Genomic DNA, 15,324 nt, shown 5'->3' on the forward strand with positions numbered 1-15,324 from the left:
GTTCTTAATTTAGTCATAGACAACAACAACTCTTGTCGTTACTTGAATTTGTCTGATGATTTTTGCATTGGCACTTACCAAAAGCATGTCCCATATCTCGTTGGAGATGGTGTTTCTGACGGTGTTTTTGCATAAGTCCCCCTTTTTCTTAACAATTTTGTTTGCATTCTTCTGGGTATTGAGGCAGCCGCATGAGTGAAACACCATCAACACACCCACCTGTTCATTTGCTGTGAATTCTTCAGACAATGACCTTCTGTATTCACAGATTAGCTCAATCGGACATTACACAGACCTTGTACTGGGAAACTGGCAGGGTAACGTCATTTTTCTAGAGCTCTGATCCTTATCAGTATGATGTTGCAGGTTATTAAGTTATTAACATTAAATGCATTCTTCACAGGCGATTGCTAAACCAACTGATGGATTTTCAACTTGAATTATTTTCACACAACTACTGTATATAATATAATATATATTTTACTGGTGAATAAATTAGCTTATAAGCACATATCATGGTACACTGGACTGTGTGTAATAGTGTAACCAGATAAGTCTTTGCTGTGTTTTGAATAAAGAAATATTTAATCAAAAGAGGTTTTAAACTGCCACGAACTACAAATACAAAGTCTAGTCAAAGTCTAGTCAGTACAAGACTAGTCACCTTGAATATTATAACATTAACATGACCAGCTGATCCCAGTACTGTGTGGGAGGAGAACTCATCTAATTAGTGAATCTATGGATAAATAGTAGTTTGTCAGACTGCTGAAGAAAAGAAGTCTCAAATTTTCTTTCAACTCTGGCAGACTTTCAAGATGTACATTATTTATAAAACAGTCCCCTTCTCACTTTCTACCACCCTACTTCCTACGCCCGGACCACACCCATCTTCCAACTTGGCCTTCATTTTGACACATGTAAAGTTTCGTGGCTGTATCTTGCACAGTTGTGATGCTATTGCAGTAACACAATCTGTCATCAGAAAGACAAAAGTATGCTCGTGGCAAAGTACTCACATCCGCTTCTGTGGTAGTTCTCGCTACAGTAGGCGTTTCCTGGACCACATTCGGCCTTGATAACACACACAAACAAACAAGAACCGGTGTAGAGGAGGAGGGAAGTCAAGATGTCCCCTGTAAAGTTCTGAACAAATCTCCAATTTGATCAAGAGCAACCATAAAAATGAAAAGTTTGTCAAGATGTTACAAATAAGAATAACAAGAACGAATAAAATAAAGATAAAACTGCAGTGTATATTGAATCACTACCTTCCCCGTTGTCTGGTATAACAGATGGTCTCAAAGGAGGAGAGGATGAAAAGTACCTTCCAACTATAAATTACTAAATAACTATCCACAATGTACGACGAATACTAAAAATGCAAAGCCCAAAGTTGTATATTCATTACAGACTTTGTTGGCCCGGTTCAATCCAAAATGATATAGTCAAAAATGAAAAACAAACCTTTGAATGTATTTTCAGGAAGCAAAGGCATAACTCACTCAAAGGTCCACAGTCTTTGAATGATTCCATCCGAGAGTGGAGGTCAATATCAAGCGTGCTTAGGCAAGATGTTTCCACTCCGACACCCAACCAGGGAAGGTCACCTCCTATCACACACTGCTGCGCCCCCCCTCCCGCTCCTCCCCCTCCATCTCAGTGGACAAAGGTCACTTACAGAGAGTGACTGTTGTTAGTGACACTAACATGGAGAAGACATGCCTCAGGAGGCGAGGAGGAGGGAGACAGACTCCGAGGCATCATGCGAAAGACACACGTCATTCAATCTATGCTCAAATAGATTAGCTTTGGCATACGGTTGCGTCATAGGATGAAACACACACACACACACACACACACACACACACACACACTGAAGCACATGCATTCACTCCTGATAGTTCTGTCTATTCCTCTCAATTTATTCTGAGTACACAATTACTTCTCATTATGAGAGGTGCATTATTTTAACACTCTCTTGCACTACAGTTTTTGAAGGTGTATGGCGCTTTCATCTGTTCGCCATCTTCAAACGCCGAACACATAATGAACAGAGTTATTAGGGCTTTAGTATTGTAAAATCAATCATTCCGCCATGTTCTCACTTCAGAGCCAGTACAGCTCCTCATCAGACTCTTGTTTTATATTGATACTTTGCATCAAAGTCCAAGTTTTAAAAGCACAAACAATCCACACTTGAGTTGTTGTATGGTTTTAACACAATTTGAGTGCATCAGAGGAAATGGGTCCACCACATGTACACTTCAACTGTTGACTCTGTTGCGTTTGCCAGATACATAGACCTTTGCTCGTCTTTCTCAGCATGAGAATTTACATTATTAACACAATCCGGCCCTGCTTTTGTTGTTTGCTTTGTACGCCTGTCGGTATGCCCCCTCCCTTCTTTCTCTTGGCCTGTCTCATGGTGTGTAAGCACAAGCCAATCCCTCAGAGATGCTTTTCTCGCCTGCATTTCCAGATCCCAGCGTGAGCCACCCGCCTTTGGTAGTGAGCCATGTGCAAAGCCGCGTTTAGTAAGTTGATCAAGGGACCGAGGTACAGTCCTATGAAGCAAAGAGCATTAGAGGCGTGAAGGAGCGACTCTGGCAAGTCAACAGCTTTGATATGTAAAAACCTGCATCTGTTGGCTGGCGGAGGCGACGCCAGAAGGAGAGGTAGAGGGAACGGAAGACGTCTGCCTTTAGAGTCGTCTCTCTAATAGAATTGCAAACGCCAAATCCCAAGCTGTGACACCCTAATGTTCTTAGTCAAACTGACTTGGCATGGTCCAGGGGCTTGAGAGAGGGAGTGAGGAAACAGAGAGAAATAGAGGGAATAAGGAGGTATAGAGCAGTCTCCTGTCCTAGATAGCACTGTCTGTCAGAGTGAGAGTTATCAAGCTCTACTTCAGCCCAGATGCACATGTTTCTTTTATCCGGGCTTCCCTTCTGTTCCTCCTCACATTGCCCATGACACCTGCCTGATGCAACTGTGCAACTGTCCCCGTGAGCCACCAACTCGCTATCTGACATACATCAAAAAGACACACCAGGATAAAGAGCTACTGCTGGGCAAAAGTAATGAGGAAAATTACACGAATATTGTCTTTAATGAATTTTCCTGTCTGCATCAAGAAGGCCTGCAATGATGGCCCCTGAGGCCCACTCTAATGTGAATCATATTAGAGTGATTCACATTAGCCTAACGCCAGCAAATTAATCTTTTGCATTACAGCAGGGCTCACATACCGCATTTGGGGATGACGTTTTAATAACCTTATTTTATGGAACAATATTGAATGGATCAGCCACATCTAAACCACACCAGAAAAGGTCAGCGAGTATGTATACTCAACCTACATGTGAACCTACAGTAAACAGAAGCCTGCACACAGCTTAGACAGAATAATTCATAACTTGGTCAATGACGTAGCTAAACCTATTAGCGGATCACCGGGCTTCTCCTTGCTCTGAAGAGTCTACATTGATTATCATTAATTGTATATTTAAGTTAATAAATTATCCCTAAGTTTTAATAACAATATGGTAATGCAGATGGTGCTTAAGTTCATTGTTTGATTGCAGCATGAGGAAAGGAGGGCGCGTTGATGCGGAGCAGGGTGTCCCTGCATTATTCAGCACGGATACATTATAAATCAGTTGAATCAGAGTTATCATTTCATATTCTGTATATACCAGTTTGACTTCCTAATGAATGTTATTTCCTCCATCAAGACTTGATATTGAAGCATGTTATGCTACAAAGGTTATTCTCCCACAAGAATGCTTTTGCTTCCATACAAAAACAAGGCCTGTTATACTCCCACGTGCAGCTGCTGGAGTCTGTTATTTGACATATTTCTTGGCTTGAGTGCTGGCATGTTACATGGTAATCCAACATGTGTTATATACTGATAGATTGTAAATTAATAAATGGATGTGACAACAAGGAGCGCCGATATCACACCAGCTATACCAGCAATGGTGGAAAGTAACTAAGCACCTTTTTTGAAGTACTGTACTTAAATACAATTTTGAGGTATTTCAATGTTATGCGTCTTTAAACTTATAGTCCACGACATTTCAGAGGAAACTATTCCACTTTTTATTCCAAAAACATGATATGAAATGCAATACATTGTAAAATATTAAATCAGGTGTTCTCAACTTTTTGGGTGTGAGACCCCATACAAAAAACAGTGCTTAGTTGTCTTTGAGTGTCTATTAAGAGGGATTTCTGCTCTAAACATCTCAGATGGTTTCATTTAAATTCAGGAAGCTAGCATTAAAAACAGAACCGTTTGTGGCCGAATTAGGTAAATTAATTGATATTTCACACAAAAGCAAAGATTAATTTCAAAGTCCAAAACCTGAAAAATAATGTGTATCAGAATTACCCCATTATATTCCTCTCCCGACGACCCCAGATTTATTTTATGAGCCAAAGGAGTGGTTAAAACCCCTAGATGAAACTAGCTAACTGTCTATAAGATAGTTAAAAGTAGCTCTACCTTAAACAGCTACAACAGTAAGCTGGCGTTGAAAAATATTTGCATCAATAAATATTAACAACATAAAGCTGAAATGTATAGGTTAAATTCTCAATTGATCAGGTGTACAGCAAAGAATAAAGCATTATTTTAGGGCAGCAGAGTAGTGAGTATAACTCGACTGTTGTTCTGCTAGGATACAGACTTTGTTTTTTTCCACCTGACCTTTGTTAGCGGCCGACCTTTATTTGTTTGTTTTTTCATGTACGTGAATAATTATTCAAAAGTAATATCAGTTTATCAGGGGGCATTATTCTGCACTTCACGGAATAGTTTTAATTAATTAAGATAATTGTTCCGTAGTTGTATTTAAAAAGGAATTCAGGACTTTTTCATGGCATATTTTCATGTTGTAGTATTGGTACTTTTATGTAAATCAAAGGTCTGAGTACTGAGCCATGAGAGGAAAACATTGTGTTGCTTTCGGGAGTGAAAACGAAGAAGAAAAAAAAATCAAACAAACATTTCACCATATGCAGTCACATATACAGAACACACTTCATGTGCACATGCACAGACTCTACAGTACAATCTACTCTTGCAGGCTTGCCAACAGGAATTGTGTGTCCTCTTGATACACTCACCTGAGGCACATGGAAGAAAAATGTAGCCCATTCTGACTGAAGTTAAAGTTTATTGAAAACCAGTCAAGCAGTATTTCAGAAATTCAGCTGCACGCATGCACACACACACACAAACACACACACACACATTCACCTCAGCCTCCCACACACGCTCAAAGACACACACGAATATTTCCCCCGTGCAAACCCATGTCTTTGTTCTGTCCTCCCTGTAGATGGCGGTCTTTATGGACCATGGGGAAAAGGCCTCCGTGCTCCTAAATGTTGTTTTTCTCAACATTACTGTCAAAGTATCCACTGGTGACTTATGATGGATTACATCTCAGCCAGTGCACAGGGTTTCCCTTAGTCTGTGACTCACAGCAACTCTGAGCCCTCGCCGCCCTAGCTGCTACACTAACCATGGCGAGCACTGCTCAGGGAATATTACACAGGACCTTTTCGCTCCTTTTCTCCTCATGTTCGCTGGGCAGCTGTTTCACAGGAGATGCACAGGGGGAGATGAGCCATGTGCCCTTGTTTAAGGGATGTTTTGGTTATATAAGATATTTTTTTTCTATTTGCTGCAGATGCAAAGCCTGTATTCATTTGTCTTTTTCTGTCAATGGAAATGCACTTACTGCAATTTGGTCTAGTGCCACTCAGGGAGGCTGTGGAGCTGGGCTGTGATTCACTGCCACACACTAACCTACAATTTAAATGTTTCAAATAGAAATTCTGACCCTTCTTTTGGAGTAAGGGATAAGCCATTGGGTTGGGGTAAAAGCCCAGGCAAGGCTCATTTGAAGGAGGAAGTGATTTCTGAACAGCATTAGGTGAAGGAGGTAAACTTTTAATTATATTTTTCCAAACCTCTCTGAATATTTGTTTGCAAAACAAATAGGTTTATTTACTTTTTCTGTCATCTTGTGTGTTATGATTTATTAGTTATCACATTTCAGCCAGTCATTATCCCATCTAATGATGTGCCGTTAATCACAGCAGCTGCTGTGTGAATTCAAGGTTTTTCTGTGTGGTGTGATAAGAAAACTAAGATCTCACTTTAGATTGTGATGGTGTATCATTTTGTATACAGTATGATGTTTTACTGCCCAACTTTTACCCAGTACACCTCACTGGCATGGAGGACCTGCCCCGCGCTACACCTTGACTGACGTTAACTCAATTATGTACAGAACAGGCAAACAAAAATGAAAGTTAACTTCTTTGAAAATGCAGCAAAAATGTGTGCTGTAAAACATGCAAGTATTTATTAGATTCCTTGAAAGATTTTAGCATATTCCACATTTTTTTGAAGGGCCCAAATTTTAAAAGTGAGATTTACACGTCTGTTTTGACAGACTTGCTGTATAAACACTGGGAAAGTTTAAAAAAGTTCAATACATAAAGAAATTCACACAGCCTAGATTCATAAACGGAACTGAAACAACTTCAAACAGTGGAGCTCGAAAGTTTGGGCACCCCAGGTAAATTGTTTTATTAATGTTCATAAAGAAACCAAGAAAAGCTGGAAAAAATCTCCAAAAGGCATTAGATGACAGATTAGTCATTATATAATATGTCACATAAAAAGTTAGATTTTATTTCCATCATTTACACTTTCAAAGTAACAGAAAACTAAAAAATGGTGTCTGCAAAAGTTTGGGCACACTGCAGAGTTTCTAGCATGCACTGCCCCCTTTAGAAAGCTGAGACCTGACAGTGTCATGTGTTGTTCTCAATCATCATCTTGAAAGACCAGGTGATGTCAATCTTAGGGTTTTAAATGCCCAGACTCATCTGACCTTGCCCAAACAATCAACACCATGGCTTCTTCTAAGCAGTTGTCTAGAAAACTGAAACTGAAAATAGTTGAGGGTCACAAAGCAGGAGAAGGCTATAAGAAGATAGCAAAGCGTTTTCAGATGCCGATATCCTCTGTTCGGAATGTAATTAAGAAATGGCAGTCCTCAGGAACAGTGGAAGTTAAAGCAAGATCTGGAAGACCAAGAAAAATATCAGACGGGACAGCTTGCAGGATTGTGAGAAAAGCAAGTCCAAACCCACGTTTGCCTACACGATCCATCCAGAAAGACCTGGAGACACTGGAGTTGTGGTACACCATTCCACTATAAAGAGATACTAGTACAGACATGGTCTTTATGGAAGAGTCATCAGAAGAAAAACCTCTTCTACTTCCTCACCACAAAATCAGCGTTTGCAAATGAACATATAGACAAGCCAGATGCATTGTGGAAACAAGTTATGTGGACTGATGAGGTTAAAATAGAACTTTTTGGTCAGAATGAACTAAGGTACATTGGAGAAGAAAAGGAACAGACTTTAATGAAAAGAACATCTGTCCAAGTTATATTTTGGACGCTAACTTGATGCCATCTGTGAAAAAGCTGAAGTTAAAGAGAGGATGGCTTCTACAAATGGATAATGATCCTAAACACATCTCAAAATCCACGGTGGATTACATCAAGAGGCATAAACTGAAGGTTTTGCCATGGCCTTCACAATCTCCTGACCTCAACATAATTGAAAATCAACAGATAGACCTTAAAAGAGCAGTGCATGACAGAAAGCCCAGAAATCTCAAAGAACTGGAAGACCTTTTGAAGGAAGAATGGGCGAAGATACCTCAAACAAGAATTGAAAGACTCTTAGCTTGCTACAAGAAGCGTTTCCAAGCTGTGATAGTCGCCAAAGAGGGGAGTACAAGGTATTAACTCTGCAGGGTGCCCAAACCTTTGCAGACGCCATTTTTTGTTTTCTGTTATTTTGAAAGTGTAAATGACGGAAATAAATTCTACCTTTTTGTGACATATTTTACGAATGTTTGATCTGTCATTTGATCCCTTTCGGAGATTTTCCCATCTTTTCTTGGCTTTCTTATGCACATTAAGCCAATTTTTTACCTAGGGTGCCCAAACTTTTGAGCCCCACTGTATGTCTAACTATAGTGACTGATGTGGCAGTAGCTAAGTCAGTAGGGGTTTGGGTTGGGAACCGGAGGGTTGCCGATTCAAGTCCCCATATGGACCGAAGTATGGCAGGGGACTGGTAGCTGGAGACGTACCTGTTCACCTCCTGGGCACTGCCAATGTGCTCTTGAGCAAGGCATCAAACCCCCAACTGCTCGGGCTGCCTTTCCATGGACAGCTTCCCTCACTCTGACATCTGTGCATGTGTGTGTAATTCAGGCCTGTGTGTGTAGTAAAAACAGAGTGTAAATTGTAATTTCCCCTTGCGGGATTAATAAAGTATACATTATTAGTGTATATATAGGACGTGCTGCTACAGTACCGTTCTAGTCATTTCCCAGCTGCAACAATGGTGCACAGATTCAGAGTAAAGATTCAGAAGACCAATCAAACTAAACTGGGATTTTTTCCGGGAGTTTAATTTAAAGAGACCAAAAGGAGGTGCTAAAATGGAGCGTTTCAGACAGAGGGTTAGGGTTCTACAGGGCTATTCAGACAAAAAAAGCGTAAGAAAAATAATGTTTTTTTTGAAAGCATATCAACATTTTCTAGTAGAAATCCAAAATACAAGTATGAACCTGAAAATGAGCACAATATGGGACCTTTAAAAAATATGGCTGATTAAGGTTGCAATTAAATTCATAAATAAATTCAAAATTATATACTGTACATTTTAATAAACTGTTCATTTAATTGCTTATCCTATTAAGATTGGAAGGCTCTGTAATTAGATTATAGTAATGCGTGTGAATAATGTAGGAGATTATGTTGCAGATCACAGTTTCAGTCAGGTAATCAGGGATCTGTAACATATTACATTTAAAAAAAGTAACCCAGCCCTGGCTATAGCAACCCATTACCCTTTACTCTGTCATAAAATATGCAAATTTCAGGCAATTAAGCTGCATTGTGTCATTCTGTCTTTCCTCCTCAGCGTTCCCTGTTGTTTTTTAAGCCACGCCATGGCTTTTGTCAAGCATCTGTATGAGCATGTCAAGAACAAAGATGCTTAAGATGGGGAAATTATTCATAACCATTTTAGGCACTTACACAAATTTGTCTTCACAAATACACGTTTTGTTACCATACACATAATCAAACATACATTTAACATAAGATAGCATATAGAATTGCGCATGAGGAAGGGTCTGGGTTGCACTGAAGTCACATTCAGTTCCTCTCTTCGTTCTGAGACGCCTGGCTTAATTTTTTAACCACCAGGTTGTCTGTGTGGTGGAAGAGGTAAATCCTGTCAGATACTAAAATAAGTTATTAATTTTCAATTTTGAAGTCTTGAGATGCACTTCATCATCATCTCACCAATTTCCCCATGAACTGTGACTGATTTTGTAAATAACATTGTTCAAGTTTTCTGCAAAATTGATCTTTCTGCACCCCTTGCTGTTCTCCCTACAATTGTTTTCACTCGTCATTCTTCGGTGTATTGACATTGCAGTTCTGATTGTTTAGAGTTTACTTGCAATATGCTTCAATTTCACCTTTTTCTCCCCTGGCTCACCACTCCCATTCATGTTCCAAAATTGGACTGTCCTCAAAAATATTTCACTGCCTTTCTGTGTCAGTGCATGATTTAAATATGAGTTGGTTTTCATTCAAAAAACTTCTATTTTATTTCCAGTTATGTCTTTAGGTCTTCAGCTAGCTTTGACTACATCGGTCAGAGCCATTTTCCTTTTGCTTTCACACTTTTATAACATGTCCTTGTTTAGTTTTAGTTTTTGTATCTCATACCACAACTATTCTGACAGTCTGACCGAGAGGGCCTCTGCATAAGCATCTGTCTTGTATAGACGTCATCTCACCTTCCGCCCACTTCCTCCCTTTTTATCAAAAGCTTTTGTTTCGTGTTCTTTTATATCAATCCATTCATCCACTGCACTAACATCCTTGACCGACTTTTCTGTCCCTCATCTGATCCCTTCTGTCTGCCATTCAGACCCTCCAACGGTGGAGCCGGTTTACATGGAGATGCGTCAGGGCCTGGGGAGGTCTGTTGTGATGTCCTGCAGGGTCCTGCGAGCCCACCCTTCCCGCGTGCTGCGATTCGAGTGGCTCCTATCAAACCGGCTGCTCCACGCCGGAGCCTTTGATGCCCAAAGAGACGAGACAGATTATACCATCCGCAGCCTTAATCGAGATGGCTGGGGGGAGTACACCTGTAACGTCATCAATGAGGCCGGAGCAGGCAAATGCACCTTCCAGGTTACAGGTAAGAAGTGTTAGTCATTAAAGATTTCTCCTTTTCATTTTTTAATACTGTTTGGAATTGAGTGTTCTCTAAGGCCTTAGTTACTGTTGCTATGCCTGTTAGCCTTTCCTTTTCTTGCTCAGCACATACTGTTTATAATGATAATAGGAGCTGATTTGTCGCTTGGTAGTTTTTAAACAGTGGGTCCTCAATTTCAGACAAAGGTAGAAAAACACAGATTTTAGTTTTTAGTCGGTGACTGTTTATATTGCCTTCAGTCTGGTCTGAAAACCCGCAGTTGTTTTTATTTTTATGACTGTCCCTGACTCAACATGCTTCTAAAATTAAAAATTCCTGTTTTTCATAATGTATGAAAAGCTTCTCCTTCAATTCATAAAATCCCTGCAGCACCTGAATGCAGCAGGGCTGATATGGCCCTGTGCTGCACGTCCCTGAGTTTGTAACAAGCATGTGCACGAGCCTAGGCAAATTTTACTAATGCGCAAATAAAATAACAATGAAATGCTGCGTTATTTACTTCAGACCAGGTTTCTGTTCGTCAATGGCGCGATCACTTCCCACTGCCTCAAGATAGCAATACGCCAAGAATGCACCTGAACACACCTCCCTGTAAGACCAGCACGCCCGTGGGCACAAAGATGGGCGCAGGTGCTTTTGTTATGTAAACCAAGTATGAATTGACAACTGCGTCGGTCTTAAACTAGCAAAGACACTTGCATTAGGCATTGCAGCTGCGCTGGGTTCAAGATAGGGCCCGGGAAATAAAGCGAGAAAGCTTCTAGGATGAGGACTAACCAATGTGTTTAATGAAAGTAACACTGATATTTTTACTTTACTTTTTTTTTTTGGGACACCTTTTTACTTTTACTCCTTACATTTTAACACCTATATCGGTACTTTTTACTCCTTACATTTTACAAAATTGGCCCGTTTCTTTAGTTTTGTACAAGAGGTTGTTGAGGAGAAAAAACTGATAGAAGAGAAAAAGAGACTAGCTGTCTGGAGGATAATCAGTTGAGATTGTGTGTGTGCGTCTTTGAGAACTGTAAGTCATATAACTTATGTTGTCAGTTCATTTAAGCCTGTTGTTGTATTGGTCATTTAACACATTTAAAGTTAGTTAGTTAGCTAGTGATTTTGTTGTTTGTGTTCTTCACCTGTTACTTGCTAGGTTGGAAGTTGCTTGATTGTAAGCATCAAAAGAGAGAAGTTGTCTCCGTCCATGTTTTAACAGACACACCTGGAGTAAAGTTGGACACCAGAATCAGCTTTAAACACAGTCCTAATCTAGTCCTGACTAACAAGGAGTTTTTCCTCGCCACTGTTGCACTGTTGCTTGCTCTGGAGGAAACTACTGGAACTGTTGGGTCCTTGTAAATTCTGGAGTGTGGTCTAGACCCACTCTATCTGTACAGTTTCTTGAGAAAACTCTTGTTATGAATTTATACTATAAATAAAATTGAATTGAATTGAGTATGGAGGGCGACATGATTGAAAATGAAGAAAACGGAGATCCCAGAGATTCGGTAGAGAAGCAGCAAGACATTCCCAATCATCCTCGGCCTTATCGTAGAGAGATGTTTGAGATAGTAGGTATCAACTTCTTAATTAATGTCTGCCTAATTCATATTTTATCCTTTGGTTTCTTCCCAAATAGCCAAATAGAAGTTAAATCAGTAGTTCTGCATTTACCAGAGTATTTTTTTAACACAAGTACCTGTACTTCTACTTAAGTACAAGTATTAGTATGAGTACTATTTCCTTTCCTTGCGAATGCACTCAAGTTAAGTATTCACCGTGAATATCTTTGCTAGTAAAAATTGGCTCCTCAAACAAATAACAGTCCAAATCACTCTGTGTTTTAATTGCATGTATGCCTCTGTGTGTGATAACTGTTTTTTAAAGAAGAGTGAAATAAATAAATACAAAATACATCAATATGACACATCAATCATGTTGCCTCTTTCTCAGTCTCACATAGTAAACCTGTTCTTTCAGATAATACTCACACCCCCTTCCTGCTGTTTTATTAGCTCCTTTTTTTTCACCAAAAGATGGAAGTTTCTTCTTGTTGGTTGTTATGACAGGATCAAATTAGTTTGGCCACGTTGAGTTACCGCAGGAACTCTGGCCGATGTTTCAATCTCCCAGACCTCCCATTAGAGACAGGAGCTGAAGGGTCACAGGGGGAGTATTTGTCACTTTGATCCTCTGCCACTAAGGTTGCTCTCCTCTTTTGTAGTATCTACTTCACTCATCGTTTGCTGTCTTCTAATCCTACCTTTTTTTGCACTTGATTTCCTCTCTTGCTGTTTCTGTCTCTCTTTGTCCATGTTTGCTTACCCTCATTCTTCATCTTCCTCATTTTAAATGTCTCTCTATTGTCTCCAGAGAGAGAAAGATGGGCACCCCCCTTGTGCGTGTCATAAATCAGTCTTCCCTGATGAAACAGGTAGAGCAAAGAGACAGAAGCAGATAGTCCCCTCCAGCCATTTGTTTTTCTCAACAGGCCTGGGGTTTTGCCTGCTATTGCTCATGTTCCATCTCCCCTCTTCCTATCTCCACTCCCCTTTCTTCCCTTTCATCCTCCATCCACCATTCCCTCTCTCTCCCACCATCGCGCCTTTCCTCCCGCCCAATGCTCCAGATTCCCACCATCTGGACTCAGTGGTTGCCAAAGGTATGGAGGCTCTTTTCGTAACCCCCTGAGTGCAGGAGCATGGTGCAGAAAATCCACTTTTGTTCCTCCCACCATCCATGAAATCTGGCATGCCCCATTCCCTTAACTCCAGCTCTTATTCGTTAAGATTTTTTTTTTGTCATTTTATGCTGAAATTCAATAGCTACAAATGAGATCAACAGTATTTAGTACAGTGTTTTCTCTAGAATTCTTTTCTGCTGCGGCAGGTAATAAAGTCAGAAGTCAGAGGTTTTGAGGCCACTGTGGCTTGATTAAACACACCATTCCAGTTAACATACTATGCAAAACATACATGTTACCATGCCGACAGACATGCAAGCTCACCAAAGTCGGGCATTTGGCCCTACTTTGGCTTATATAAATATTGTTGCCTCAAAAAGTGTACTGTGCCAGGGGAGAGTGTGTGTGCATGTGCATGGATGCCCATGTGCCAAGCCATTGGGACATCTGTGGAAACAGTAAGTCGACCGTATTGGCCAAGTTGGCCATTAAATTGCACCAGGGGAGAGACCCCTCAGAGGGATGTAATGTGTACCACTGAGCTTTGGCTCAGATTCTCTGTCATGGGATGCCTGACTTTTTAGCAAATGCTGAAATTATGATCTTCTAAATAGTTGGAGTTGGGAGATTAAGAAAAGAATATTGAACTCTTTGCTGCTTTTCATCTGGGATTTTATTCCAGTGTGATTCAGTCAATATTTTATGTAAGAGTCTGCATTTACTGTACATCCTGTCCTTAAGCTACAAATGTGTACTGATGAAGGAGTGATTGTGTGAAACACAGGTCACAGAATACACAGACATAAAATTTAAAGGTGTATTCCGTCATTCCATTTATTATTGCACTTCATAAACTTGTGGGACTTAAAAAAGACAGATACAAAGTGATTTGTTCATGACAGTCAACAGCATCTTTCACTAGACCCCCTATGTCTTTATCTACAACACTTTTTTCAAACCTCCAGTTTGTATCGCAGGATTTCTATTAAAGTTTTCAGACTCAAGGTGAGACAACCCCAATGTCATCATTTGAGTTATTTTTAAACTTTACAAAAGCTCCTCCCAGAGCCACATGAATAATGATACAACTGAGCTGAGTAGGACTGACCATGACAAGTAAACTGAACTCTATGTGTAAAATCCGTGGAGTGCCCCTTTATAGCACTGCATTTGTCTGATCAGTGCAAAACTAGAATTTATAATGAAACAACACATTCTGCAGAGCTAGTCCACACTGCCTCTCCCTCTTTGTCTTCATTGATCCGTCTCCCAAACAATGCATACTGCAGTTTTGCTGGAAACCAAAATTCAGAAAGAAAGGGGAGACAATGTTTCTCATTTTCCAATGTTTAATTCCTCTTTTTGGCTGTGACATGAGTTAGAAGAGAAGAACAAGTACATTCTCAGGGACAATGTTCAGATATCCATTGTCTGCATTTTGCGAGTTTTCTCATGAAATGAATTCCTATTCTACACAATGATTTGCTTGTATGGTCCCAGTTTCCCTTTTTATTGTAGCTATTGTTCTTAATGATGCATGAATTACATTGTGGAACATGGTGCACAGAGTTGGCTGCAATGATATATTGTTTTAGAAGGAAATGTATTCATTGTAGTATGACACACACACACATACCACACCCTCTCTCTCACACTGTCATTTTATTTCCATTCTGCAGTCTATTTTGATATATTATTATTTGATCCATCATCTGTTTTGGTAATGTTTATGTCATCTTGATTTATTTGTTGTGTTTGTTGGGCTCCTGAGCAGGTGTTTTTCAAATAGGCCTCTTGGGCGTTTTTGAGCTTCAGTAGTTCAATCTGATGTCTTTTAGTGGTTGTGTGGGTTATTTTTGTCTTCATCATTTTTTATCTCTTCAAGTGAAAGAAAAAAACTAAATTGATTTTACCGTTATACCTGTACATTCCTCTATCTCAGGGGTTAGAAAGCATAGCCCATGAACATTTGTGCCTTTATAGTCTGTGCCTTGTTTACCTGGGTTAAGTTTCACCCCTGCAGTAAATGGTGGATGATGTTCAACACTTTCCACAGCTCAAAGAGACATAAAGACATTGATGGATCCTGACGTTACATGGTCAGAGTAAAATGCCAGCATATCAACAGTGTTATCTGTGGTCAGACTGAAAGTCTATCAGGCTTCAACAACAGACACAATCTACTCTGCTTTTTCTCTGTCTATTTCATTTTTCTCTGCCCTATTTTTTGTGGTTCTTATTCTTTTATTAAACTAATACAATTTCACAATATAGTCACTCTAGATATT

The 15,324-nt window shown here is 39.9% G+C and overlaps 1 protein-coding gene across 4 annotated transcripts in view; it reads left to right on the forward strand.

The window, feature by feature from the left end:
• The window catches only part of mdga2a (MAM domain containing glycosylphosphatidylinositol anchor 2a), a 174,024-nt gene that overhangs the window by 118,360 nt on the left and 40,340 nt on the right, over positions 1-15,324 (forward strand). For all 4 annotated transcript variants that reach the window (XM_034900955.1, XM_034900954.1, XM_034900956.1 and 1 more), the window contains one exon: positions 10,063-10,335. In XM_034900955.1, the coding sequence (XP_034756846.1) occupies positions 10,063-10,335 (273 nt within the window). The remainder of the gene's footprint in view (positions 1-10,062; positions 10,336-15,324) is intronic.

Source organism: Etheostoma cragini, chromosome 18 (assembly GCF_013103735.1).
Source record: "Etheostoma cragini isolate CJK2018 chromosome 18, CSU_Ecrag_1.0, whole genome shotgun sequence".
In the NCBI taxonomy this organism is placed as follows: domain Eukaryota; kingdom Metazoa; phylum Chordata; class Actinopteri; order Perciformes; family Percidae; genus Etheostoma; species Etheostoma cragini.